This window comes from Rhodnius prolixus, unplaced genomic scaffold (genome assembly GCF_049639745.1).
Source record: "Rhodnius prolixus isolate KJV_2025 unplaced genomic scaffold, Rpr scaffold_2, whole genome shotgun sequence".
In the NCBI taxonomy this organism is placed as follows: domain Eukaryota; kingdom Metazoa; phylum Arthropoda; class Insecta; order Hemiptera; family Reduviidae; genus Rhodnius; species Rhodnius prolixus.
In genome coordinates, this window is record NW_027411592.1 from 54,618,239 (window position 1) to 54,644,468 (window position 26,230).

The 26,230-nt window shown below is 33.0% G+C and overlaps 2 protein-coding genes and 1 long non-coding RNA gene across 7 annotated transcripts in view; 1 reads left to right on the forward strand and 2 right to left on the reverse strand.

Moving 5' to 3' along the window:
- ftz-f1 (ftz transcription factor 1) overlaps positions 1 to 16,784 on the reverse strand; it is a 355,962-nt gene extending 339,178 nt beyond the window's left edge. For 2 of the 4 annotated variants that reach the window (XM_074119982.1, XM_074119981.1), the window contains exon 1: positions 15,963 to 16,784. In XM_074119982.1, the coding sequence (XP_073976083.1) occupies positions 15,963 to 16,098 (136 nt within the window). In that variant the 5' untranslated portion in view covers positions 16,099 to 16,784. The remainder of the gene's footprint in view (positions 1 to 15,962) is intronic. The other 2 variants (XM_074119984.1, XM_074119983.1) reach the window with 2 other exon arrangements.
- Positions 16,785 to 17,723: 939 nt separating this feature from the next.
- LOC141449999 (medium-chain specific acyl-CoA dehydrogenase, mitochondrial-like) lies at positions 17,724 to 23,161 on the reverse strand. Of its 2 annotated transcripts, none has more exons than XM_074119986.1 (13): positions 23,050 to 23,161; positions 22,794 to 22,859; positions 22,587 to 22,678; positions 22,297 to 22,378; positions 22,042 to 22,209; positions 21,453 to 21,553; positions 21,266 to 21,346; positions 20,926 to 21,056; positions 20,191 to 20,299; positions 19,939 to 20,079; positions 18,827 to 18,928; positions 18,560 to 18,730; positions 17,724 to 17,981 (listed from the first exon to the last, which is right to left on the reverse strand). In XM_074119986.1, exons 3-13 carry the CDS (start codon positions 22,632 to 22,634, stop codon positions 17,832 to 17,834), a joined length of 1,284 nt encoding a protein of 427 aa, XP_073976087.1. In that variant the 5' UTR covers positions 22,635 to 22,678; positions 22,794 to 22,859; positions 23,050 to 23,161; the 3' UTR covers positions 17,724 to 17,831. The 2 variants fall into 2 exon arrangements, with proteins under 2 accessions (XP_073976087.1, XP_073976086.1); XM_074119985.1 differs by having other exon boundaries at positions 22,587 to 22,681.
- On the forward strand, positions 19,957 to 20,498 carry LOC141450001 (uncharacterized). Its single transcript, XR_012455851.1, has 2 exons — positions 19,957 to 20,084; positions 20,202 to 20,498. It is a non-coding gene; the product is annotated as an uncharacterized lncRNA (long non-coding RNA).
- Positions 23,162 to 26,230: the final 3,069 nt, after the last annotated feature.

Sequence of the window (26,230 nt, forward strand, 5' to 3'; positions counted from 1 at the left end):
CATCTTAGCATTGCGGGTCTAGTCTCTTAACCGCCTAACATACTTTACTATAAATTTCTCATATTAACCATTAAATAAAATCCAAGGCTTAGACACCGGGAATCGAACCCACTAAACCAACAATACATCTTAGCATTGCGGGTCTAATCTCTTGACCGCCTAACATACTTTACTATAAATTTCCCATATTAACCATTAAATAAAATCCAAGGCTTAGACACCGGTAATCGAACCCATTAAACCAACAATACATCTTAGCATTGCGGGTCTAGTCTCTTAACCGCCTAACACTATAAATTTCTCATAGTAACCATTAAATAAAATCTAAAGCTTAGACCGGGGTAATCGAACCCACTAAACCAACAATACGTACATCTTAGCTTTGCGGGTCTTGCCTATAACCGCTCGGCTACCATAGCGTCTGGTTCAATATTATAAAGTAAGGTACTACCCACTTTTTCAGGCAAGATTTACATCCAACTACCAAATTAAGTGTCGAGGACGGAGGCAACTAGCAAACATATTTTACTTTAAATTTCTCATATTAAACACGAAATAAATACTAAGGTTTAAACTGGGAGAAACGAAACCACTAAACCAACAATACATCTGAGCTTTGCGGGTCTCTCTAACCGTGGCGCCTAATTTTTGGTTTACATTTGAATTGAAAAAGAGAGGGGAGAAAGAGAGAGTGTGTGAGAGAGAGAGTTAATGAATAGAACTAGGAGAGGTTATATTATTCATAGCAAAGAAGTGTGTGTAACCTTCACCTCAACATGTGTATGGTCATGATAGGTTATCTAGGATATCTTTCGTAAAAATGCACGCATATTTACGTCAGCAATACAAAAAACTATGAAAAAAATATATTCAATAAAAATGTAAAAAAAAAAATAAAATAAAATAGAAAACGTATGGAATAAGTTCCTCAAAAAACATTTGGTATGTAAACATGGACCACTTTAAAAAAAAAAAATGCATAAATACCTATTAACACTAATTTACGTAAAAAATGAAAATAATAGCTTACAATAGGCGTGGCTTGTTAGTGTGAATAGAAACAAGGGAGGCGTGGCCAGTTTACAATAAATAATATTATAGTTAACGAGCTGAAATGAAATAAGACGCCATCTTAAACAAAAAAAAAAAAAACAAAAAGAGATAGAGAAACGAGTCCATAACTGTACTGATGTGAACCTTAACACAACCGACTTCCTCTTCCATGCAATTTACGCCAAGAAATTCCATTCAAAAACTTACGATCTTGTACTAAAAGTATGGATGACTAAAAATATTAACACACCTACTTCTCTGAAATAATTATGATACTTTTAAAAAGGTAGAACGATCATCATAGCTCACCTAACCAACCTAGTAGAATAAGTATCTCCTGAGAATTTAATGACCACAGAACCGCATAGAAATTCTCTGTTTCTCTGGATATATCAAACAAAATAATTTTGGGGAGGTGGCACATTGATACTGCGCCACGAAATGGAATTGATCAATTTCAAAATTTATCTAGCCAATAATAAATTGGATGAAAAATATAATAAATAATATTGTACACGAAATGAATTAAAATAAATATAAAAAATATAGCGCAATAAATGAGAAAAAAAAAATAATAATAATACACTAATGTCAGCTTTCAGCTGTAGAGAGCAGTAAGTTTAAAAGCCGTTGGGTGTATTACCGCCCAACCCCCTACCACTAAAGAACAGAGCAGAAGTCCTGAAAGCCCCTAGTGACCTGGGGTGTAGGGCGTCCAAAAAATATTTAGGTCAGAAAGTAGGTCAGTAGGAGGGCGACTGTGGAGGCGGCAAACCTACTGGGCGTCCTTGGTTGAGGTAGGACTTACCCAGTTCTACTCCCTAACAACCACCAGCCAGCCAGCTGGAGCTCAGCTGAATCAATGTAGCTGTGGTGTTGCTCCAGCTGGCTGGCTGGCTGAACTGTTTGAAGAAGGAACAGGAGGTGGTAGTGTGGTGATGGCTGTTTAAATTCAACACAATTAGAGCTTTCAATAACCCACCCCTTCACTGTGCTGGCTCTCCAAGACTATTATTGGCTACTCACACAATTATTTACGAAAATAAATAATTCAATATATTTTTGTTAATTTTATTAATTAATAAAAAATAAAAATAACAAAAAACTGTACAGTAAGACTTTAATATTATCCACCAAATAAAGATATGGTATACTCATACGATCTCCCCTTACATTAGGGGTGTCAAACTCAATTTAAACACGGGCCAATCGGTGCTACAGACAAGATTCACGCGGGGGCCACATCACAGTTTACAAATTTTGTTAAATTTATATTCTGAAATGGAGAGGGTCCGATATGTTCACGTACACCTCTTTATATTGATGTCCTTAATGGACGGAAACTTGAAACTCTGGTTCATTCATTTGTGTAGCCGAGCGGTTAAGATACTAGACCCGCAACGCTTAGATGTATTGTTGGTTTAGTGGGTTCGATTCCCCCGGTCTAGACCTTAGATTTTATTTAATGTTTAATACGAGAAATTTACAGTCAAGTATGTTTGCTAGTCGCCTCCGAACACGACACCTAATTGGTAGTTGGGCGTTAAGCCCCGCCTGAAAAAATAGGAGATTACTTTACTTAAATTCTGAAGTGAGGATTCCAGAATATGAATAGAATAATTAAAATGCTTTATAATTATAAAACGAAAATCATTCTGTTTTACCCGTAACTTGGCCAGCGATTTCATCTTACAAGTTTGGCTATATCTGGATTCAAAGACTCGAGAACGTAAGAATATATTTTGGGAATTCCTACCTCTTTTTGGCTTTTAAAACCAAATCATTTTGTATTTCCAATTTAAAGTGGTAGACATATCGCTTCCAAACTTCGTCGGAATTGAGTCAACGAGTTTGTAAACGCCTGCAGGCTTCCAGATAAGGTACTGGACTACGTGTATACTCCGTCTTCAGGAGCTAAAGGGTTAAGGAAGGGAATTATGTGTATAGTATTGCCTGATCTCCCCCAAAGCGCTATTTTCTTCATAACAATTTTTGTCTATTTTCATTTTATTTCAGAACATTGTGGGCCACAAAAAAATTACCTCGGGGGCCGCCAGATTGGCACCCCTGTCTTACATAGTTTTACATACTCGTACGTAATTAGATTATCTTGAATCAAAGATTTAAAAAACTACTAATATCAAGTTGATTTCAATTTTTTTATATTTACTAAAATAAAAAATATGTTAAAGAACGTATGACGACACTGCTTCGCCAGAAACGTACTCTCTGGAAAAAAAGTTTTAAAGCCAAAGTGGATAGGCCTAACGTAAGGTTAACTAAGTTCAAGGTCAAATGAAGCACCGGAAGGTGGCTGTTTTCAAAATCACAGGAAATAACTAATATTTAACCAACCAAGAATTTTTGGTAGATATTTTATATTAGTTTTAAATGTTAAACATCCCAGAAGTGTATTTCCAGAAGAGATAAAATTTTCTTGAAAAAAAAAAAGGAACGTTGTGGCCCATCATGAGTATAGAAAATTTTAAGAAAATCTTTTGAGCGATTTCTTTGAGTAATTTTCTAAAAAAATTAATATTAAATAATCAAAAAAATTAAAAATTATTTCTGTAAATTAATAACTTCCGGTTTTACTCAAAACCGAACATGTTTCCGGTGACAATTCGAAACAAAAACCTTTGAAATAAATCGCAGGTCTTCCGTAACACAAGTAATAGAAGAGAGATAGAGAATGAGATAGAGAAAGCTAATACACTACTCATAATCAAGATGGCATGTTTAAGATGTAAACAATTAAATTATGCAGTTATCCAACAATCTTAAACATTTTTACACAGGTGATTAATGTAATCTATACGTGCATAAAACATTGAAGATACTAAAAACAAAATAAATGTACAGATCTGAAAGTACTTCAGGAAACACACAAAGATCATTTTGGATATACCTTCAGGCAGAACACGACACAAGAACAACCATTGTCCGGCCGATGCAGTTTATATAAATATATATCATCGTTCACGAAATAGCCATAGAGAATGCGAGATAAAATATTAGAAAAAGAAAAAAAAAAGGTAAAAATTATAAATCACGCAATGAAATGTTGAATATTACTAGAAGATTTGTTAGCCTGTAAGCCGCACGAAACCTGAACCATGTACAAGCTAAGGTCTTGGCTAAAATATAAGTACTTGAAGGTACAAACATCTTAATGATGTACTAATCACATTCTTGAAGTTTAAGATCAACATGAAAATGAGAGAAACAGAAATGTGGAAGGCCAGCTAGATGATGAAAGGAAGTGCTCCTCCCACGGTGGGTACCAGAAAATGATCGATTGAAATTTTGGAATCTGCTTAAATGGCAATGAATAGAATAGAATAAATCACTACACTAAATATGAACAAAAAATAAATATACGAAGTGTACAAAACATTGTAACCTTCATAACAAGTGGGGTTAAGGTGTAGGATAAGGATGCAGGGAAAAAGAGGATAAACCTGCAGCTAGTGTAGAAAGTTAGAGTAGGATGTGTTTTAGTCTTTTGTGCCTGTAGGGAATAGAAGGATCTGTAGGAGGCTATTTCGTGGCAGAGTGTATTAAGATGGAATGGAGTTTGAGCAGACGATTTTGGATATAGGACTGTACGGGGGATAATGGATACAATATCGTGGAGTGAATCAATGACTAGTGCGTCGTGGAGAGTCTGTTGCAAGTCTCAGAAATTTGTTCTATGTTGTCCTGGAGTTTCTTGATGTTGCTTACTACAAGTCAGGCTCCAGAGCAAGCGTAGGAGCAACTTGGGCCTAATGGCTACTTTGTAAAGAAGGAGTTTGTTTGTCACAGTCATTTTGGTGTCACGATGAAGCGTGACTAGAGGTAGGGGGCTTAAAGCGAAACCTACATGATCCCAGGTTTTAGGCTGAAATAATAACCAAGAATGTCTTTCCTAACTGGTCATTGTCGTCCAGAGCTTTGTGCCCTGCCGGTCTACCGGATAGTGCTCTCTCTCTCTCTCTCGTCACAGGCACAACACGGCCCATCACCGTATACAGAACTAGTAGAAGCAATAGTTCCTTAGCTCCTCCAAACTGCAAAGCCGAGGTCGATACTGCTAGCAAACACATATCCCAGAGCAGTGCACGTCTCTTACACTTTTACGTAATCACTTTGCAAACTATTTCCATCCTCGTTTGTTTATCGGAGTGAACATTTCTGATGGTTGTAAAGAGTTTTTCTTTACTTTACTAAGATTACCTTGCACCTGGCTCCGGGAAATCTTCTTTAAACATCATAGATAATCTATTAATAGATCTACCAAAATTTAATTGAATAATTTATTTATGGATATTGGTTTTAGAGTCGCTCTCAAGAAGAGATTTTAGAATTATACTTAAATTAACCAGATTTATACTTAAATATTCAGTGTTTAAAAGAAATGTGCTGACTATAACCTTGAAAATTATAGTAAAACAATGTCGTGCGAGTATTTTACACCAAAGTTTTCAATAAAAGCGTGAAAAAAAAAAAAAAAATATGTTAACCCAAAAAGTGTTTTTCTCTGACTAAAAGTTTTGTAAGCTTGCGCACAAGTAGACTAGGCAGAATCTTAAAAAATAATAAAAAAACAAAAAAGAAGTGGGGAGAAGAACAGATTGCTCTTAGTGTGTGTGTAAAATAGTTAACGTTGGTTAGTGTTAGTAGTAAGTAGTGGATTGGTGGGAGAGGAGAATACGTGACGTCACACGCCCCTTTAGTCCATGCGGAGGCGGCAGCAGCGCTGGCAACAGCAGCAGCCATCTTGATTACGTAAGAGAGCCCAGCACGCGACATTGGCACCACTGAGCTACTGACCCCATTCGCAAATAGATTACAACCAGACCATACAATATTTAATCTTGGCAATTTTTAGGTAATATTGCCACGAGGAGATGAAAATAGAGAGAAAAAAAAAAGGTCTACTTAAATTTATGAACACAATTAACCAAAGTTAACACGAGAAAATTAGCACAAAAACAAAACTAAACTAAAATCTCATATTTTTGGAACAGAAGTTGATCGTAACTAATTTTTTTTTAAAATAAAATAGTGTCCATGAAAATGGCGCCAATAAACCTCAATTTAGGGTACACGGAATAGAGTTATGGATAATAGCTAATTACAAGGCCAAACGTTCGGCTCAATTAGCTGAAGATAGTGACGGATCTTATCGATATCAATTCGATCGTGCCCAACTTTTACAATCGACTAATTTAATTTCCGCTTTAAGATATCCTGTATCCTACTTAGTAGTCTTGAAAAGATGGCCCATCTACATGTGAGAACAGCTAAGTTCAAAAATCGAAAAACTGCACAGGAACACAAACTTCGATTTCTTTTAGATAATCATCAGCATGGGGATCGAAAGTGTAAAATATTTTCACAAACTTTTAAAACGCATTAAATATATTTAGATAATTCTTATAAATAGTAAAAAAAAGTGTAACCACATACCTTAAATGATAACAATATTTTGAAATTATGTACTCGTACATACCTGCAACAAAACAAAAAACTTATTTTTTTATTATTATTCATATATAGTCTTAATAAGAATTACAACTGTCCAGGTAAGACAGTTGTATAAGGGTTGATCATCAAAAAATGCAGGAAAAAGCGTAAAGTTGAAAAACACCCAACTTTGACAATTTTTTTCTCTTTTTCTATAAAAGATAAAATTCCCAAATTTTCTTTAAAATATAGGGCAAATCCTCCTTTATAACTGTAATTTTTTTTGCAACAACATAGATTAAATAGATTTCGAGAAATATGTTGCTGAAAATGGGCAAAAACGGCATTTTCAGAAAATGTTCTTGTTCTTCTTGTTACCTTTTTTTTTTGTAAAACAACGTAGCGCCTAAACGCATGAATAGATTTTCATGAATGAGGTGTCATTCGATTCGGAATTTTATCTAGATGTGCCTTTTGGGGGTCTCGACGCTGTACATGGAATTGGAGAGGAGTTAGCCCCGTATAAATAAAAATACACTTCTCTGTACAAAAGTGTGTTTAATTATAAAGACACAGCCATGGTCAAAAACACCGTCGGCGGAGTGGTTAAATTATTTTTTCAATTAGTGAACTAATACTAAGAAAAACAAAGAATCAAATACAATCAGGAGTAGATAAAAGTTTCACAAGAATATTAATAAATAATATATAATATATAACAAAAAAAAACGTTAAATATCTACGCTTTACAGACATTTCAATCAAAATCTCTCCGACAGGCTGAATGTACAGTTTCTACGCGACAAATCTCAATCTTCACAACGACCTCAACATCCGTCCCCCCCATTCGTACAACCAAGAAGCCAAGTCGAGATATCACCAAGTTCCATAACAGCTGCCACTAGACAGGGGAGTTTATCCCTCTTTAATACTCGCCACTCTACCTAGAACTCACCTGGAAAAACCACTAATCTGCTACAGCCATTCTCAGAACATTCTTAGAGAGAATAAGATTGTGGCGTTGCCTGCACACCCGGAAACAGTAATTTGGAATTGTCTTGACTTTACAAAGGACTAGCCTGGAGAGCATGGAAAGTTACTAGGTTATCAAGAAGAATTTGCTTAGAATCCTTTAGATTCTTCATTAGAAATGGCCTTGGAGAGGAGGAGGAGGAGATGAGTTAGCATCTTGGAGTAATGCCGACTTGATCACCTGGCGCCCATACGAGCGTAATAGATCTACATATTTGGTCACATTTGGTGTAGACCGTGGATAAAAAAAAAAGTAGATCTCCCAATTTAATTCAATTTTTTCAACTATTAAATTTTAGCCACCCTTCACTAATTTCTTATTACATAAAAGTTCCAAATAAAAATGATAAGTAAAAACGAATTTCGATAAAAACTGAAAAAATCACTTGAGCAAAGGTCAACACTTCCGATTGACCCTTGGCCCCACTCTCAAAATATTTCCTGTAAAAAGTCCAATTTCGAGAATTGAACTCTTTTAGAATTACAACCTTTTACTCGGTGTAAGAGAATTTTTTAAAAAAAAAAATAAATAAATAAATGGAAATCTCACCTTGACACATTAAACTACAATTTCTCATTCAGATAAATACGAAGGTTAAATAAGAAAAAAAAAATAAAATGCACAGCAATTAGACATTATATATGTTACAATACATAAAATCTATCAGTAAATATTTCCTTCCTAATTAAGAGATATTTGAAAAACAAAAAAGAGGTTACCTTCAATTTTATTTGCAATTTATTCTCACAAATACAAAACAATATCAAATTAATAGAAAGATCACAATAAAATTAATAATTAAAAAAAAATGACGAAGCAATAATAAAAGAAATCACGTAATCATATAAATTAATTTATAAATTCTACAAGCGGAAGTTCCATTAAGCGAAGCATTTCCCCTCGTTACAAGATGGCAGATGATATTTATTTATCTATTTTTATTTAACGCAAGCAGTACTAATAATAATAGATGGTAAATAAAAATTTTATTAAAAATAGTACGCACTAATTTTTGATTATATATTATATTATAATATATATGATATTTTTTTTATTGTAACTTACAAATCGAGAGAAATCCCAAAATCAATATATTCAATAGGATGAAAAATTAATGCCAGTTTCAGTCATGATAAACTTTATTACGCCGAGCTTTCAAACCTAGGGACTAGGGTCACCTTCAGGGCTAATTTACAATATACTGTTTTAACATCATTTGAGGGTTAGTGTGTCTTCTGTCTTGTCTGTTCATGGACTGACTGAAACTGGCTTGAACAGTCCATGAACAGACCAAGAGAGAAGACACACCAAACTCTCTAATGATGTAAAAACAGTATATTGTAAATTAGCCCTGAAGATGGACCTAGTCCCTAGGTCGAAAGCTCGGCATAGATAGATAGATAGATTCTACCGGGGGAATTGGCTATTCAGCCTACGCCACCGCGACACCCCAAGGATCTATTGTGGCACCCCCCTAGTTGGAGACCCTCCCCCTATCCTGTCCTTAACCGAACTGTGGAATTTTGGGGGGGGGGGCTCCCAGGTGGTCAATCAGAGCACCTGCCATCAGAGCACCCTCTCGAGTCCTGCTTGCCTTAAAAGCCTTAATAGGTCCGAGAGAGGGCCCTGGCTGAGGCTTGTTGGCACCAGCTTCTCTTTACCAAAGAGGCGGTACCTTAGCCAGACCAGCCCCTCGCACTGACATACCACATGCAGTGCCGTCTCCTCTTCTTCCTGACAAAACCTACACAGGCTATCCGTTGCCAGGCCCATGCAATGCATGTGCTTATTTAATCTACAATGGCCAGTGAGAATGCCAACTGCTATCCTTATGGCCACCCGGCCTAGTTGGAGTAATTCTGCAGTTAGCTTGGGCGAGTAGCTATGGATAAACTTTTTCGCCTGTCTCTGGCCTGGAGTTTTGACCCACCATTCCCTTGATCGGTCCTGCATCCATAGCTTAATGGATGCACTCCTGAGGCATCTTGAGACACCGCAGAACGGCTCCGGCCCGATAAGCGCTCTCATTGAACCCTCCCGGGCCAGGCGGTAAGCTCGGCATAATAAAGTTTATAATGACTGAAACTGGCATTAATTTTTCATCCTATTGAAACTATGATTCAGTCACCAAAAATCATTATTTTTGCCCATTAACAGTAAAATCAATATTTTTTTTTAACGTCTCGATTAATAAGTAAATAATAAAAAAAATAATAATAAGTGGCAAGGAAGATTTATTGGAAAAGGAAGTGGCACTGGGAAGAAGTAATTATAAATTCAAGATTGAAGCCATTAAGTAAAATGCCAGAAAATTGGGATTCATCAAGTCTTTTAATGGCTACCAAGTCTAGCAATGCAAAGAGATAAGATTTGGCAGACCAAACAAGTCTTTTGCAGTAAAGCAAAGCACCCGAGGTGACCATCGAACAAGCAAAAGCAGAAACTATAAGTAATTAATTCATTAAAAATATTTTACGATCTCACAAGAGAAAGCCAATGGGAGAAGGCTAGGAGAAAAACTGCTGAAGGAGAAAATTCCTATCAAGATTGAAAGGAATAGCATTTACTGCTAAATTTTTGGAAGTTCTGCCACAATCACTACCTAGCACTTGCAAAAGAATAGGAATCAACATGTGTGGAGACACAACAATGGACGCTGAACATATCTCTGTAGATGTCCTAATGTTCCAAAATATGTGACATTAGTAAATGGTAGCAAAGAAGTTACTCTTTGCAGAGCTTTATTATGCAATAAAATGAAGCTTATAACCATCAATACTGACATTGTGGTGATATTTTTTTTTTTTACAATTTGCAAGAAAACAAGTGACGTTATACTACCGGATGAAAGAATTTATTCCGTATCCTCAGTTTCAAAAACAGTATTTTTGAGTATTGAATGACTTTCAGTATTTCCAAGTAATCTGGTCATATTTAGAAAATAAAGAATAATGAAAACTCCATTTAGAAAATATTAACACCATTCTAGTACTTACTTCCTATTATCATGAAGACGATAAAGTAAAGTATGAAGTATAAAGTAAAAGATCCATTGCAAAAGTACAGTTAAAAATCACAATTACCTTCATAACTATGTAAAAATAATATTACAAAGAATGTTACTAAATCACTTCTTTTTTTCCTATTTTTAATCTCTTTTCCAAGATGGCCACTTAAAAGTACAAGTTGAATCTCGAAGGGCCTAACAAACACATTGGTCACTTTCATACTATCTATCTTCATAATAACTAATTATTATTAATAATGATTTTCATTTTAATTAAATTATAATAAAAATTATGGGCCTTTAATATAACTAATTAAATGTATAAATTACGAAGTAGAACATCTAAATGATAGTGAACTCAAGTTGAATGTCTTTTACTCGTATTAATAAATGAAATTTTAATAAGAAAAGATATAAGTTAAAATGTTTTTAAACATATTCAGCACATTATTTTAACAAATTATATTTGATTTACTTACTTTCTGGAAATACACAGTTTAATTTAGTTAAATTTGAAAATGATTATACGTTCAAATATGTCCGTCCACAAACTTCAAGTAGCTGTAAGCCACTGCCACTTGTATGAAGTATGAACTTTCGATTCATGATATGCGTGGACTACTTCTTTTTACAATATTTATAGAATCATTTATTTTAAAAAATGTTAATTTTGTTTTAATTATTATTAATTAATAGAACAAAAATGTATTTAATAACAGTAGTAACCAAAAAAATATAATATAAGTATAATGAAATGTAACAGTGAAGTAAACTCTTCTTATCACAACGACGAAATGAATTATGGGTAATATAGCCGGCAAGAGTTATTATTTAAGAACCTTCAAACAACTTTTGTAATTCGATGCACCAATTGTATCTTAACAAATAAAAATAAAATTGAAGGGCCATGTGGTTTACAAAGGAAAATTTTAATTTTTTTTTTAAAAAAGAAAAACTCGAGAATTTTCAACTCTACTTTTCTTTTTAATCCAATAATACCCAACTAATAAATATTTCGAGGCAAACTTAACCTGTGTAGCAACATATTTAATTCAGAAATCAAATCAAACACCCTGCTTCCATTTTAAAATAATAACTATAACACCTTGCACGATGAATATTTAGAATACCTAGTTTAATGAATTTACCTAGTTCAATTAGTTTTCGAGAAAATTTCAGAAAATTGAAAAAAAAAACTTTTTCCAGAAATGCCTTTTTCCACAAACTAGTAATTTTAGTAATCAATTTTAAAATTTCTATAATGAAATATATAAATTAGCTCGGATTCCGTGGTTCAGATTGTGTCTAGGTGGAAACGGCCTCTCACTTTTTGTTCGATAGCGTTACAATCGAGTGGTTGTGCTATGAAACCTTTGGATCTCTGGAGATCAAAGGAGATAGTAGCGCAAAAAGAACTAGTAGGTAAAGGAGGAGGAAACGGCCTTTCAATTTTTGTTCGATAGCGTTGCAATCGAGTGGTTGTGCTATGAAACCTTTGGATCTTTCGAGACCAAAGGAGATAGTAGCACAAAAAGAACTAGTAGGTAAAGTCCACAACCTGAGCTCAGTAGGGGGAGGTTTCGTCTACTAGACCCAAAAAAGGGGAAAGCATAATAAGCCTGTTTTGGCTGCGGTGCCGTGGAGCATAGGTCCCATCCCGTTAAGGTATCCTTAATCTTAATAAACAAATGATTCGACTACACATTAACCTCAAAAAATAAAATGACACAATAAAAGTTAAGCATTCCTTATTTAGCATTTTCCTAATTACACTAAATCGAATTTCCCAATAAAAAAAGTTGAATGTGGTTATTACAGGTTGAGGTACTTGGCTCACTAGATTGCGGTAGATATAGTAACACTTTCATCCGCACACACTTCAATACTTCTGATGCATCAGTAAATAATTATTACATGCAGATGATTTGTCGGAAAATTCATCATGCACATGATTATTTTTTCCTGCGGAGATTCCATTCAATTAGTTTCAATGAACAGTTTTCTTCATTAAAAAAAATTGACAGTTTAAAGGATTCACTAATTTTATTCTAACTCAATTTCAATGGTGAGAAAAGTTCTACGGTACGTCCATTAATAATAGATTAAAAATAACTAATTAAAGAACTATAATAGTAACAGCTACTATTGCAATTCGTTTATAAATAAGTCTCCAACACACTTCTTTGTAAGCTACATCTTATACCCGGGCGCCAAGCTCAAAATAATTTTTTTTTTTTATAAATATTTATAAACTTCCAAGCCTACAAAGGAAGACAGAAGAAAGTACTAATCGATTATATCCCATAAATAAATTTAAAAACTCGATTCAGCGAAGTTGCATTCCCGGTTGGCTTATTTTAGTTTGAGCAACTAATAAAGAAATCGAACTTTTGGGAATTTGAATTTGAGCTATACGCAGACCAATTTACAGCCATTAGGCTAATATATCCGGTAAATACTCCAATCTGCACGATCGCAATACCATCACTTACAAGGAGTAAGAGAAGGTACAAATTATAGAAAATATTAGCAGTATACTCAAAAAGCGGGACCCCTTCCCAGTGTGGCAGTTCTATAATTAACTTCAGAGCAGGTGAACTATCAAGAAAATAGTAAGATTAACTGGGCATAACCGGAAATTGTTTACAGCATAAGCATTTTTATTATCATATGTAAATGTGCAAAATATATCTACTAAATATAGCATAAAATTCTTTGTAGATTTGAAAAAAAAAAGTTATAGAAAAAAGTAACTGTACAATTTAAATTACCTCAAAAAGTAATACCAGTTTACTGGGCCCAAAACCAAATTAGATTCACATTTATAGATGAGAAATTACGAGAAAAAAATGAATCGTTCAATTATAAGAGAAAATATAGATAAGTGAATATAAGTTAGGAATTAAAACAACAATCTGCAATATCACTTGGCAAACTGCATGTACACTTGTATAAATTTGCACTAGTGATTTCAGCATCTTAGTAACAGTTTTACCCCTTCTAAATATATAAGTTATTAAAAAATCTTCTGTCTCGCAGTTTTTACTTATTTTGCGCAAGTGTTTTTTAAAATTATGTTTCATAATGTATAAAACGAACCACACAATACAAATTGAAAAGGTTAAGAAGATTAGACGTATTAAATAAAATAAGTATCTTGACCATCTATAAAAATAAGAAATGAATTCAATATTTCCACAAAGAATGAAAGGAAAGCACTCTTTATATTTAGATGGTAATAATCTTTTTAGGATCAAGATATGATTATTATAATTAGAATTGGGTGATAAGATGTTTAAATCTTTTACTATGTACAACTGATTAGAAGGCTCCATCAGCTTTTAATATGTAGTGCGATGAATTTTCTCAAATGGGAAGATCCTATTGTTTTCTCTTTCGGATCCAAATCATGAATCTCGATATCTCAATACGAGATTCCACAATTCTGAACTCACCATATCAACTTTACATTGTACTGCCAAAAGTAAACACAAGTGCTTTAATGGTCAAAAAGTATCATCCAATATTATCTGTAGTTTTTCTATCTAGATTAGCTCAATATAACTGAAACGAACACTGTTTATGAGATGAGCAAAGAAATTATTTCCAAATTGAAATAAACAGTTTTGCCTTTTTTTTTAGAGTGAAACAAATATTATTTTAAAAATGGATTTTTCAACATAATTCTTGAATATATTTTCCTACAAACGTAGTATTGTGGAAGAGATTTGGGCATCAAAATACATTAAATCAAATCATTCATTGATAAAAATTGATTCCTCACCTTTAGACAGCACTGTTAAGTGGAAAACAGTTCCATCTTTTTACAACCAATGTGTGTATTGTGCCAAACAAAAACTCATTAATATCATTGATTGATATCTGTCTAGGACTAAAAACTTTTAAATAAACGAGTAATTAATAAATTATTTTTTCTTGCAAAACTCCGTATAATTAAAATACAAATTTGGCCATCAGCAAGACAACGACCTACCACAACAATGAACCACTAAGGGCGCCACCATCGAGTGTCCAGATTTAAAGGTAAAATAACTTTTTGTATTAAATGTGCTTATTCACAAATATGATTCGCTAACATCAAACATGATTATTACAATTTTTTAATAGAGAAACTGTTAGTGTATATTCCATAGATAAAAAGGACGTAACTATAATACAATAAAATGATTTTAGATTACTCAATACCTTCAATGGATCTTCTTCGGAGTTTTCCAGAATGTTCGTTGCCATAAACTTTGTTTTTGAAACTACATAAAAAGGGTAGTTAAATTCAATTTTCTAAAACATTGAAACGAATCTGTAGACAGAACCAATTTAATGGTAGTAACAAGGACCAGAATACCTGTTATCATGATTGCCACCTGTAGCATTTTTTGCTTCTCAAACTAAAGGGACTAATTTTATGGCAGAATAGAAAAAAAAAAAAAAAGTCAAAACAATTCTAACAATTCCTATAGTAAAAATCGTATTGAATTAAATCTGAAGAAGCCGGTAGATTCTGTAGGTCGGCAAGAAATGCAAACGTAACACTGACTTCTTACGTAACAAGGCCTGAGGCTCGATGCTTTCACTGTGCAATGTCATGGGTGGTAACACTGGCACACAGACAGGAGAATCTCATAACACCTACTTTTTATGTACTTACCTACCTCAACATGGTTATAGAAGTATTTTACTAGATTTATACACATTTTTATTATTTATAAAAAAAGAAATTGAAAGAAAAAATATTATTCAATCCGGAATAAAATTAAATAAGACCTGGTATCGTTGCAGAAAAAATGTAAGATAAGATAAAGGTCTCTTCGTTAGATAGTCAAAGTGATAAATAATTCAACCATTATTTACATTCATGTGTAACTGAATAAATGCGCAACTAGATTTAAAAGTACATTACTAAATTATTATTAATTAACTTCAAACAAAGAAGATAAATCAACCCTAAACAAACTACAAATTGACCATAATTCTCACTTTGACATCCTCTTTAAGCGATTCTACAAGGAACAGAAGAAGTCTAATTCTTAGCTATAGCTTTGATTAATATTATTATAATAATTTAAAAAACCAGCTTGGCTACAACAAAAGAATTTACTTTGTCAAAAGTAGGTTTCAATAAAGATCAGAAGAAAATGAAATTATAACCTATAATGTTAACCTACTTGCTGAGAAATGATACTTCTCTCCAATAATAAACTAATTTAATACTTAAACGAAAATATTAATTCAGCATTCATATTTTAGGGTTATGAAATGTAAGATCTCCATGTTATATGTAGGTACTTCAAAGCCACTCATAAACACTTGTTGGATGTAGTAACAAGACTCGTTTCAAAAGAAGGGGAAAAATAAAGTTAAACTCGTAAAAATATATACAGCAGCTATAAATAATCATACCTGTAGAGTTGGCTGAATATGACACTTGAAGCTCTGGTGAATTATTTTCATCATTCAGTAACAATGGGTCAAGCTCAGAACTTGTTTCATGAGCAGAGCTTGTCGGAACGCTTATTGTCAACTCCTCCTCGCGCATGATTTAGCCACTTTTTTGCTTACCTAGAACCCGGTGAGATGATCATAAAGATTTTGAATATTTTACTTGTATCCCAACACTAATGCGCCAATAACCGAAGTTGGAAAAATCGAACGCCCCACGAAATGTAGGTCTGTAGGCCACTTCACTTGCACTTCGTAGCTGGCGTACTCACCTGAGTGTCAATTGACAGTCTCCAAAACACTTTCCATGTTCACGGACACCTTATCACTTGGCTAATCAAACCTAAACGCGCGTCACGATTTTGCAGCTTTCATAGATAACTTAAACCATTAGATTAATATGAAAGCGGGTGAGGTTAAATCTAAAACATGGAGAATGATGATTTAGTTCAAGCTGCAATGTGATTAGTATCTTCGCATTTTTTTTTTCTTTTTAGAATACACAAATTGGTGTGAGAAACGTAGAAACATCAGGTACGTATTAAAGAAAGCACTTAAAAAAATTGAAAACCATAAAAATTCAACATGATTAGTACAGAGAGAAGCATAATTTACAATAAGGGCTTGAGAAATGTTGCTTTAGTTAGGTTAGGACAAGAGAAATACAGACATGTATGCTATCTGTCGGCAACGAGAGAAACTAATGTTTCCATTTATTCAATTATTCAAAATGTGGCTGGTTCTGGTAGTGTTGTACATTTTATCTAGTTCAAGTTTTTTATTTTCTGATCATTTTCGAATTATCATATGTTACATTAATTAGCCCAATAACTTTCCAAATATATTCGCTGAGATATCTGAATTACTTTTCTTGTGTACAGTATTTCTTATAAATTACAAAAATATCTCTTTGAATGATATTTATTAAGGAGTATACATTTTTAAGAATTGAATGATTTTAGTTTGTAATGATTATTCAACATTTTCTTTCATCGCATTACGTCAAGTCTCTATTGAACTTAATTGATCAATTCAACACGATTGAATGAAAAAAAAGAAAGAAATGTACTTTAAATAAAAATATTTAATGTATTGAATTTGTAATTAACAAAAAATAAATAAATAAAAAATGCTAATAAAAACAAAATTGAGGTCAATGTATTAACGAAGAAGGAGCGGACATAAGTAGTTCAAGTTCATGGAAAACACGATTATCTAAAAGTTAATAATGAGTGAAATTATTATTATTTAAATCATTCATCAGCAATACCTATTTAATTGCAAAATGCACATACATACGAGGAAATAGAATCAAGCTAACATCGTCAAATAATGAATAAAATAAACTTGGCTTAATTTTACATTTGACTTTTGAAAAAAAGCGATATTTTTGCTCAAAAATCTGATTTATTATTTTTATAATTACTAATATAAAAGAATTAAGATTTTTATCTTTCTAAAGATAACTATCTGTAAAACTTATTGTTAAACTAAACATTATGGATGAAGTAAGAGTAAAAATGCACCCTAAATAATTTCCTATCCACCTTTATTATTAAAATCAAGTCAAAAGTTAATCACTTTTTGCTTTGGAAGGTGTAAAGGGAAAGCTCAACTTTTATTTTTTAAGTATTAATTGAACAGTTAGGAATTTATTTATCCTGGAAAATAGGAACAGGTTGTCAGGATTGGACTAAAAACTAGGAAGAGAGAAAAAAAAAATGATAAATTGATTTTTTATTTTCTTTTTATTACCAAAATACCACAGTAAAAACTTTTGACGTTTTTAAAAAAAATAATAATTGAAGTAAAGTCTAGGCATTGCACATTTTACATTTGGTCCTTGCTCGATTGTATCAGAGCTTTTGAAATAATAAGACGCTGTATCTGAGATGTTCCTTCATAGATTTGAAATATTTTTGCATCTCGCATCAACTTTTCTACAGGATAACTGCTGTTGTATCCGTTACCACCAAAAATCTACGAAACATTTATATTATAAATTCTAAAAAATTATTTATTTTACTTATTCATTTGAAATCTAAATTTATATCTATCTAAATTAGTCTAAAGCTACTTTTCATCAACATTGTACAGATTATTAAACCGCTCATTTCTCTAAAATGACAAGCTAAAGAAAAGCCCACAACACCTCTCCTCCCAAACCTGTAACCTGTGCACAGATATAAAGTTGAGGGAAAATCGTAAAGGCTGTATGCGAGAAAATCTCAAAAAGAGACAAATCCACCACATAAAGGAACCACCAATTAGGAATTGTCTTTACACTACCAATTTTAGCAATCAATTTATTCCGAAATAGCAGTTAACAGAGAGACAATCTACCAGAAGTTCCATTCAAAGAATTTTTTAGGGAAAATGTTCAATTAAAGGGGTCATAGGACCTTTAAGTAAGTAAGTATTTCTAGTAAAAACTAGATATTGAAAATTTAATATTAGAAGTTACGAGGGAGTAAAAATAAATGGATTAGGATTTAAGGTTTTTGTTACAATTAAGTATTTTGTTAAATAAAGACTAGTTTATATAAACTTTTATTCACCTGAACTGCATCTGTTGCACACTTATTTGCCACATCCGAGGCGTAAGCTTTAGCAATGGAAGCTAGGTAAGTATTTTTGCGTCCATTGTCAGCTTCCCAAGCTGATTTCTGCCAAGAAAGTCGGACGGTTTCTATACCTATGGCCATATCAGCTAATAAAAATGCAACAGCCTGTAATTAGCACAAAATTGAATTCACTTTTAATAATTTAAAATTCAAAAAGAAATTTTAGGGCTTAACATGTAACAAAAAAAATAAAATTAGCACCTGATGTAGAGCAATTGAAACACCGAAAGTTTTCCTTTCAAGTGAATATTTAAGAGCTTCGTCGAAAGCTCTTTGCGCTAAACCTACTGCACTGGCTGCAACCTATAAAAATAATAATAACAATATGATACACTATTTATTTATTTTGTTTACAAAATTAAATTGGCTATATTTTGCATATAAAGAAAAGTATCCGCAAGAGTTACAGACTTGAAACTTCCAGTTTTACGCTGACTTAAAATTTCTTTTAATGGTGAAGGGCAATGAGTAAAATTTAAGAGGAAGTAATAAAGCTTTACGTCACCATCGTAGTTAACAATGCATACAATAACTCAGTTCCTTATGAAGCCGTGGTCTAGGACACGAATAGTGGAAGTAAAGAAAGTAAACTATTCAAGCAGACACCCTTTATCCTTAAGTCGTTTACCCCTTAGCAGGTGAAAGGCAAAAGGTGTTTTTGAACTCACTTGTCAGAGCGATCTTTTGATCGCATGACGATTTCAAAATAATGCTGCTGGACGACTTCCTCAAACTAGGATGAGGGCAGAAGATCGGATTCAGTATAAGCAACGCGTGATTACTAGAATGGAGTGACCTGTTTCATGCAATACCGACTATTTCTTCGTTTTCACAGTGAATTAATTAACAAAATGCACTTTCTAACATTAACTTCTTCATTTGTTCGTAGAATTCCCCCCCGATTAAAATAATTTACCACTTATGTTAATGAAAATTTTCATCGTGGTGGTGGTCACGAACAGATATCAGGGACTAGTTTGTGGAGTTATATACTCGTATTTCTAGCATGGGAAGCCTCATTCATAAGTTTAGGCCGATTTGGGGAACCTCTTGAGGGACGTTGAACATGCAGCACTACGATCCCTACAACTCTGACTTCGTGCGAATGTTCTTTGGGAGACCTTATCGCCTATTCCAACCTTTAAGCTTTTGAGTTGGAGAGTCAATTAGAGCCAGCAAGCGACATTCAAGTCCGTACCACTACGCGATGGCACTAGTTAACTATTTATCATTCATTTTTAATTGTATAAACCCAATAATATTATTCACAACAATGATCTGTATATTCTTTATTAAATAGAAACAGTACTTACAGCTGGTCGAGTCTTGTCGAATGTTTCCATGGCGATTTTGAATCCTGCTCCTTCACCGAGTACAACGTTTTCTTTTGGAATTCTAACATCTTCAAAGGTTATACCTCTAGTATCTGATGCCCGCTGACCCATATTTAGTTCCTGTGGTAATATTAAACTCATACATTTATCATTTTATAGAAAAAAAAAACATCATGAATGTAAATATGTACAGATATATATAAAGTTATAAATATAGATATATAAATTGACCTTTTTCCCAGGTGTTATCCCAGGAGTATCCTTATCCACTACGAATCCAGTAAAAGCTGTTGTAGCGCGTGCTTTAGGATCTGGATGTGTACGTGCCAAAACAAAATACCTACCAAAAGAGGTGAAGTGTAAATAAATATGAAAAACATTAATTTGCACATCGTTGCTAGACACGAGAATATTGTGTAGTATGTTGGCTTAAGATAAGGCTACTAATTTCTTGCAATCTGAACAGTTAAGAATGATTTCAACAGTTCTGAACATAATCCCTTTTTTTTTAACTTTGGAATAAATACTTCAATTACTAATCGATACTTCTATTTATGAGGAAATTACAACTACTTGATTGCATACTTGTTTATACCTTCTGTTAAAATTGATTACTTTTTCATCTCAGTAGTCCCACTCTTCACATTTTCTTTGGGGGTAGCGCAACGATTGCTACGCTCATAATGGCCCTTCACATTTATAATACCGATAATTTATAATAATTAGTCACTTGCTGTGCACGAGTGAATCAGAATCGATTAGATTCTTTTGGGCTTGGCCAGACAGTCTACACCAGCGACCTAAAGTTTTTTTTTTATGACACCAACTCTTCCAGTCCTGTCTGTTTGAATAGAACAGTGAGTCTAAACGGGGTTAATGGATGTAACAAAGATAAGCAATACAATTAAATGGGCTTATTATCTAAATTTCTAAGAAAACTAGTTAATACCAAAAATAATTTGTTACCAGTTAGCAACTCCTCCATTTGTTATCCACATTTTTTGTCCATTGACAATATATTCGTCGCCTTTCTTTACGGCTTTAGTTTGCACACCATTCACATCTGAACCTGCCCCTGGTTCCGTTACACAGTAAGCCTTCAAAAATGAGGATTTTCATAAAATGTGAAAACGAATTTGAAGTGTAGAACAACTACGAAAAGAAGTTAACTGCTTTACCTACAGTAAAATTATTTAGATAAAATCTCAGAAATATTTTATCAACTTTTAGCGCACATAATATATGTAATTACTTAACTTCTATTACAAGTTACTTAAATAGGTTAAAGTTTACTGCTGCTACATACCGCAAGAAATGGTTCATCTATTAGCCTTCCAAGATACTTTTTCTTCTGATTCTCATTTCCTGCAATCACCAATGGAATTTGCTACACAAAAATCAATTTTTCAAATAAATAAAATACATTTTTCGTAGGACAATATTTAAGTTTTCAAAAAAAAATGGACTTCTTAACACATTTAATTTCTACCTACCCCAATTGACGAAACGTAAAGTGCTGCAGAGATGCCCGAGCATCCGAAAGAAAATTCTTCACATAGAAGAGCAGTGTCGAAAACTTCCAAACCTAGGCCTCCTTAAAAAACAATTATTAAATTCACCGTTACTGTTAATAAGCTATTGTTGCCAACTAAATTTATTATTTACATATATTTTGCGCATCAAGGTTGTTCAATATTGAACTGAGTAGATGTCTACATAAGAAGTTTCAGATCGAGCAAATTCAACATGTTTAGGAAGTTGTAAAATAGGATTTCAATTTGAATGTTTTTTGCTGAATAGATAAGGATTAAATTCAAATAACTAGAAAGGTATTTAAAGTGAAAATAAATATTTGCCTAATGAAATATAAAAAATCACAAGTTGGAAATACGAACTTTTCTATCGGCTAATTACATACTCATTGATGCATACTCAAAAATGCATTGTCATAAACAAATTCTATGCAAAACATCTTTCAAGCAAATTTAACTTTTTTAAAATTACAACTTATCTTGATATATAATACAACTTGAATTGAATAAGTTACAAGATTGGATCAACTTCTTCTTAATAATAACATACCCAATTCCAGTGGAATGTAATGATTCATTAGACCAAGTTTATGTGCCTTTCTAACAATGTCCCAGGGAAATTCACCTGTCCGATCATATTGAGAGGCAACAGGAATAATTTCCTCTTTAGTAAATTTACGAGCTAAATTTCTAAATTCCTTCTGTATTTCATTCAGTTCTGTGAAAAGAATTTTGGATTTAAGTTGTCTTTTACAATTGTTAAACAGAACTTCAAAAAAAAAAACTTGTTAACTTGAGTACTCACGGAAGCTGAAATTTCTGGTACCAGAATGTTGAAAAGGCAATTTCTTAAAAGCCATTCTGCAAACATTTCTCATCTTGATACACTTGGAACGTATAATAAAACGATAATAGATTCAAATATATGCATAAAAAATTAAATATTTTGTATGTAAGTTGTAACACTATTTTGTATGCTTGTTACAAAATCTAAACATCTCACTTCTTGTATAAAATATCGTTCAGGAATTCATATTCATAAGGTTATTGGAATATAACTAAAAAATAAAAAAAAATCACAAAATGTACCAATACCTTGATGATTCGTAATTTGTAACAGTATAATGTGCTCACTGTTGCCATAACATAATCCGTTTCGTCAAATTACAGACCAAATCTCTAAACGCCTTCTGAGTTTAATTATTACCAATATTGTAATGAAAATTAAAAAGTAAATTAATTATTAAAAATAAATTATATAAATGACCTGTTATTCAGTAAGGACTTTAAACATACACTTACCTTCGGGAAGGGGCAATTCCTTTACTCTTATTAAAAAGTCTGTTCTATGTTATATTATCTAGAAAACTGTCATTAATTATATTTTATCAAGGTAAAATTGTTAGAAAAAAACGAGAATATCGGCCATGAGAAGAAAAAAAGATAACTATAGCAATATTTTAACAATAATAATAAATAAAAACTTTTTTCAAGGAAAGTTTTAACATTCACATAATTCTTCAATGCTGTAGTTTACAAAAAAAAAATATATATGTACCTATGAATCACACTGCAATAGTGTCGCTTTGTTACTGCTATAGCCAACAGTCTAATTAAAAAACCAAAATAATAGAATTGTTGCCTTAACGAATTGTTTCGGCAATTAAATATTGGAAAAAGAAGAAGGTTACATTTATTTATATTTACATTTGTTTCCAAAAGTCGCCACTGGAGTGCACTAAACACTATAAAAAAGCTGTAACATCCTCAAAACATAGTCAAATTATAAACTTTTGTATCAGGAGATAGAAGTGCATAGGAGCTCTTTTATGTTTATATTCCTTTTTTGTTTTTGTTCTTATTTATTTTTCATAAAAATAAAGATTTTATTATTTTTCTTTTTTTTTCAAAGCCTCTACAACCAAAACTATTCGCTTTAAGCTGAATAATCTACGCCTATCACCAAAATACTATATTAAATACACGAAACCAGGAAATTTCAGAAAACAATGAAGAAGATTTTACTATTTTTCTCTTTTTTCAAAACCTCTACATCCAAAATTAGTCGACCTAAGGTGTACAATGAATGTCTAGTTTAAAACTCAATTGCTCCAAATACAAAAACAAGGATCTATTTCCTTTTAAGGAAGTATACACCCAAAAGTAGGCGGCCTAACGTGTACAATCCGGCCTAGCCTTAAAATTACACTGTTAGAACGAGAAGATAAGGAAATCTTTTGTAAGTAACCAAGAATTTCCAATTATTTCCTCTTTTTATTCATCTATACTCCCAAAAGAAGACGACCTAATGTATATGATCCGGCCCTGGCTTAAAATGACACTGTTAGAACGAGAAAACAAGGAAATCTTTTGTAAGTAACCAAGAATTTCCAATTCTTTCCTCTTTATATTCATCTATACTCCCAAAGAAGGCGACCTAATGTATACGATCCGGCACTGGCTTAAAATGACACTGTTGGAACGAGAAAATAAGGAAATCTTTTGTAAGTAACCAAGAATTTCCAAATCTTTCCTCTTTTATTCATCTATACTACCAAAAGAAGGCGACCTAATGTATACGATCCGACCCTGGCTTAAACTCACACTGTTAGAACGAGAAAATAAGGAAATCTTTTGTAAGTAACCAAGAATTTCCAATTCCTTCCTCTTTTTATACATCTATACTCCAAAAAGAAGGCGACCTAACGTATACGATCCGGCCCTGCCTTAAAATGACACTGTTAGAACGAGAAAATAAGGAAATCTTTTGTAAGTAACCAAGAATTTCCAATTATTTCCTCTTTTTATTCATCTATACTGCCAAAAGAAGGCGACCTAATGTATACGATCCGGCCCTGGCTTAAACTCACACTGTTAGAACGAGAAAATAAGGAAATCTTTTGTAAGTAACCAAGAATTTCCAATTCTTTCCTCTTTTTATTCATCTATACTCCCAAAAGAAGGCCACCTAATGTATACGATCCGGCCCTGGCTTAAAATTACACTGTTGGAACGAGAAAATAAGGAAATCTTTTGTAAGTAACCAAGAATTTCCAATTCTTTCCTCTTTTTATTCATCTATACTCCCAAAAGAAGGCGACCTAATGTATACGATCCGGCCCTGGCTTAAACTCACACTGTTAGAACGAGAAAATAAGGAAATCTTTTGTAAGTAACCAAGAATTTCCAATTCTTTCCTCTTTTTATTCATCTATACTGCCAAAAGAAGGCGACCTTATGTATACGATCCGGCCCTGGCTTAAACTCACACTGTTGGAACGAGAAAATAAGGAAATATTTTCTAAGAAACTAAGAATTTCCAATTCTTTCCCCATTTTATTCATCTATACTCCCAAAAGAAGGCGACCTAATGTATACGATCCGGCACTGGCTTAAAATTACACTGTTAGAACGAGAAAATAAGGAAATCTTTTGTAATTAACTGAGAATTTCCAAATCTTTCCTCTTTTTATTAATCTATACTCCCAAAAGAAGGCGACCTAACGTATACGATCCGGCACTGGCTTAAAATTACACTGTTAGAACAAGAAAATAAGGAAATCTTTTCGAAGTAACCAAGAATTTCCAATTCCTTCCTCTTTTAATACATCTATACTCCCAAAAGAAGGCGACCTAATGTATACGATCCGGCCCTGGCTTAAAATTACACTGTTAGAACGAGAAAATAAGGAAATCTTTTGGAAGTAACCAAGAATTTCCAATTCTTTCCTCTTTTTATTCATCTATACTCCCAAAAGAAGGCGACCTAATGTATACGATCCGGCCCTGGCTTAAACTCACACTGTTAGAATGAGAAAATAAGGAAATCTTTTGTAAGTAACCAAGAATTTCCAATTCCTTCCTCTTTTTATACATCTATACTCCCAAAAGAAGGCGACCTAATGTATACGATCCGGCCCTGGCTTAAAATTACACTGTTAGAACGAGAAAATAAGGAAATCTTTTGTAAGTAACCAAGAATTTCCAATTCTTTCCTCTTTTTATTCATCTATACTCCCAAAAGAAGGCCACCTAATGTATACAATCCGGCCCTGGCTTAAAATTACACTGTTAGAACGAGAAAATAAGGAAATCTTTTGTAAGTAACCAAGAATTTCCAATTCTTTTTCCTTTTTATTCATCTATACTCACAAAAGAAGGCGACCTAATGTATACGATCCGGCCCTGGCTTAAACTCACACTGTTAGGACGAGAAAATAAGGAAATCTTTTCTATGAAACTAAGAATTTCCAATTCTTTCCCCTTTTTATTCATCTATACTCCCAAAAGAAGGCGACCTAATGTATACGATCCGGCCCTGGCTTAAAATTACACTGTTAGAACGAGAAAATAAGGAAATATTTTCTAAGAAACTAAGAATTTCCAATTCTTTCCCCATTTTATTCATCTATACTCCCAAAAGAAGGCGACCTAATGTATACGATCCGGCACTGGCTTAAAATTACACTGTTAGAACGAGAAAATAAGGAAATCTTTTGTAATTAACTGAGAATTTCCAAATCTTTCCTCTTTTTATTAATCTATACTCCCAAAAGAAGGCGACCTAACGTATACGATCCGGCACTGGCTTAAAATTACACTGTTAGAACAAGAAAATAAGGAAATCTTTTCGAAGTAACCAAGAATTTCCAATTCCTTCCTCTTTTAATACATCTATACTCCCAAAAGAAGGCGACCTAATGTATACGATCCGGCCCTGGCTTAAAATTACACTGTTA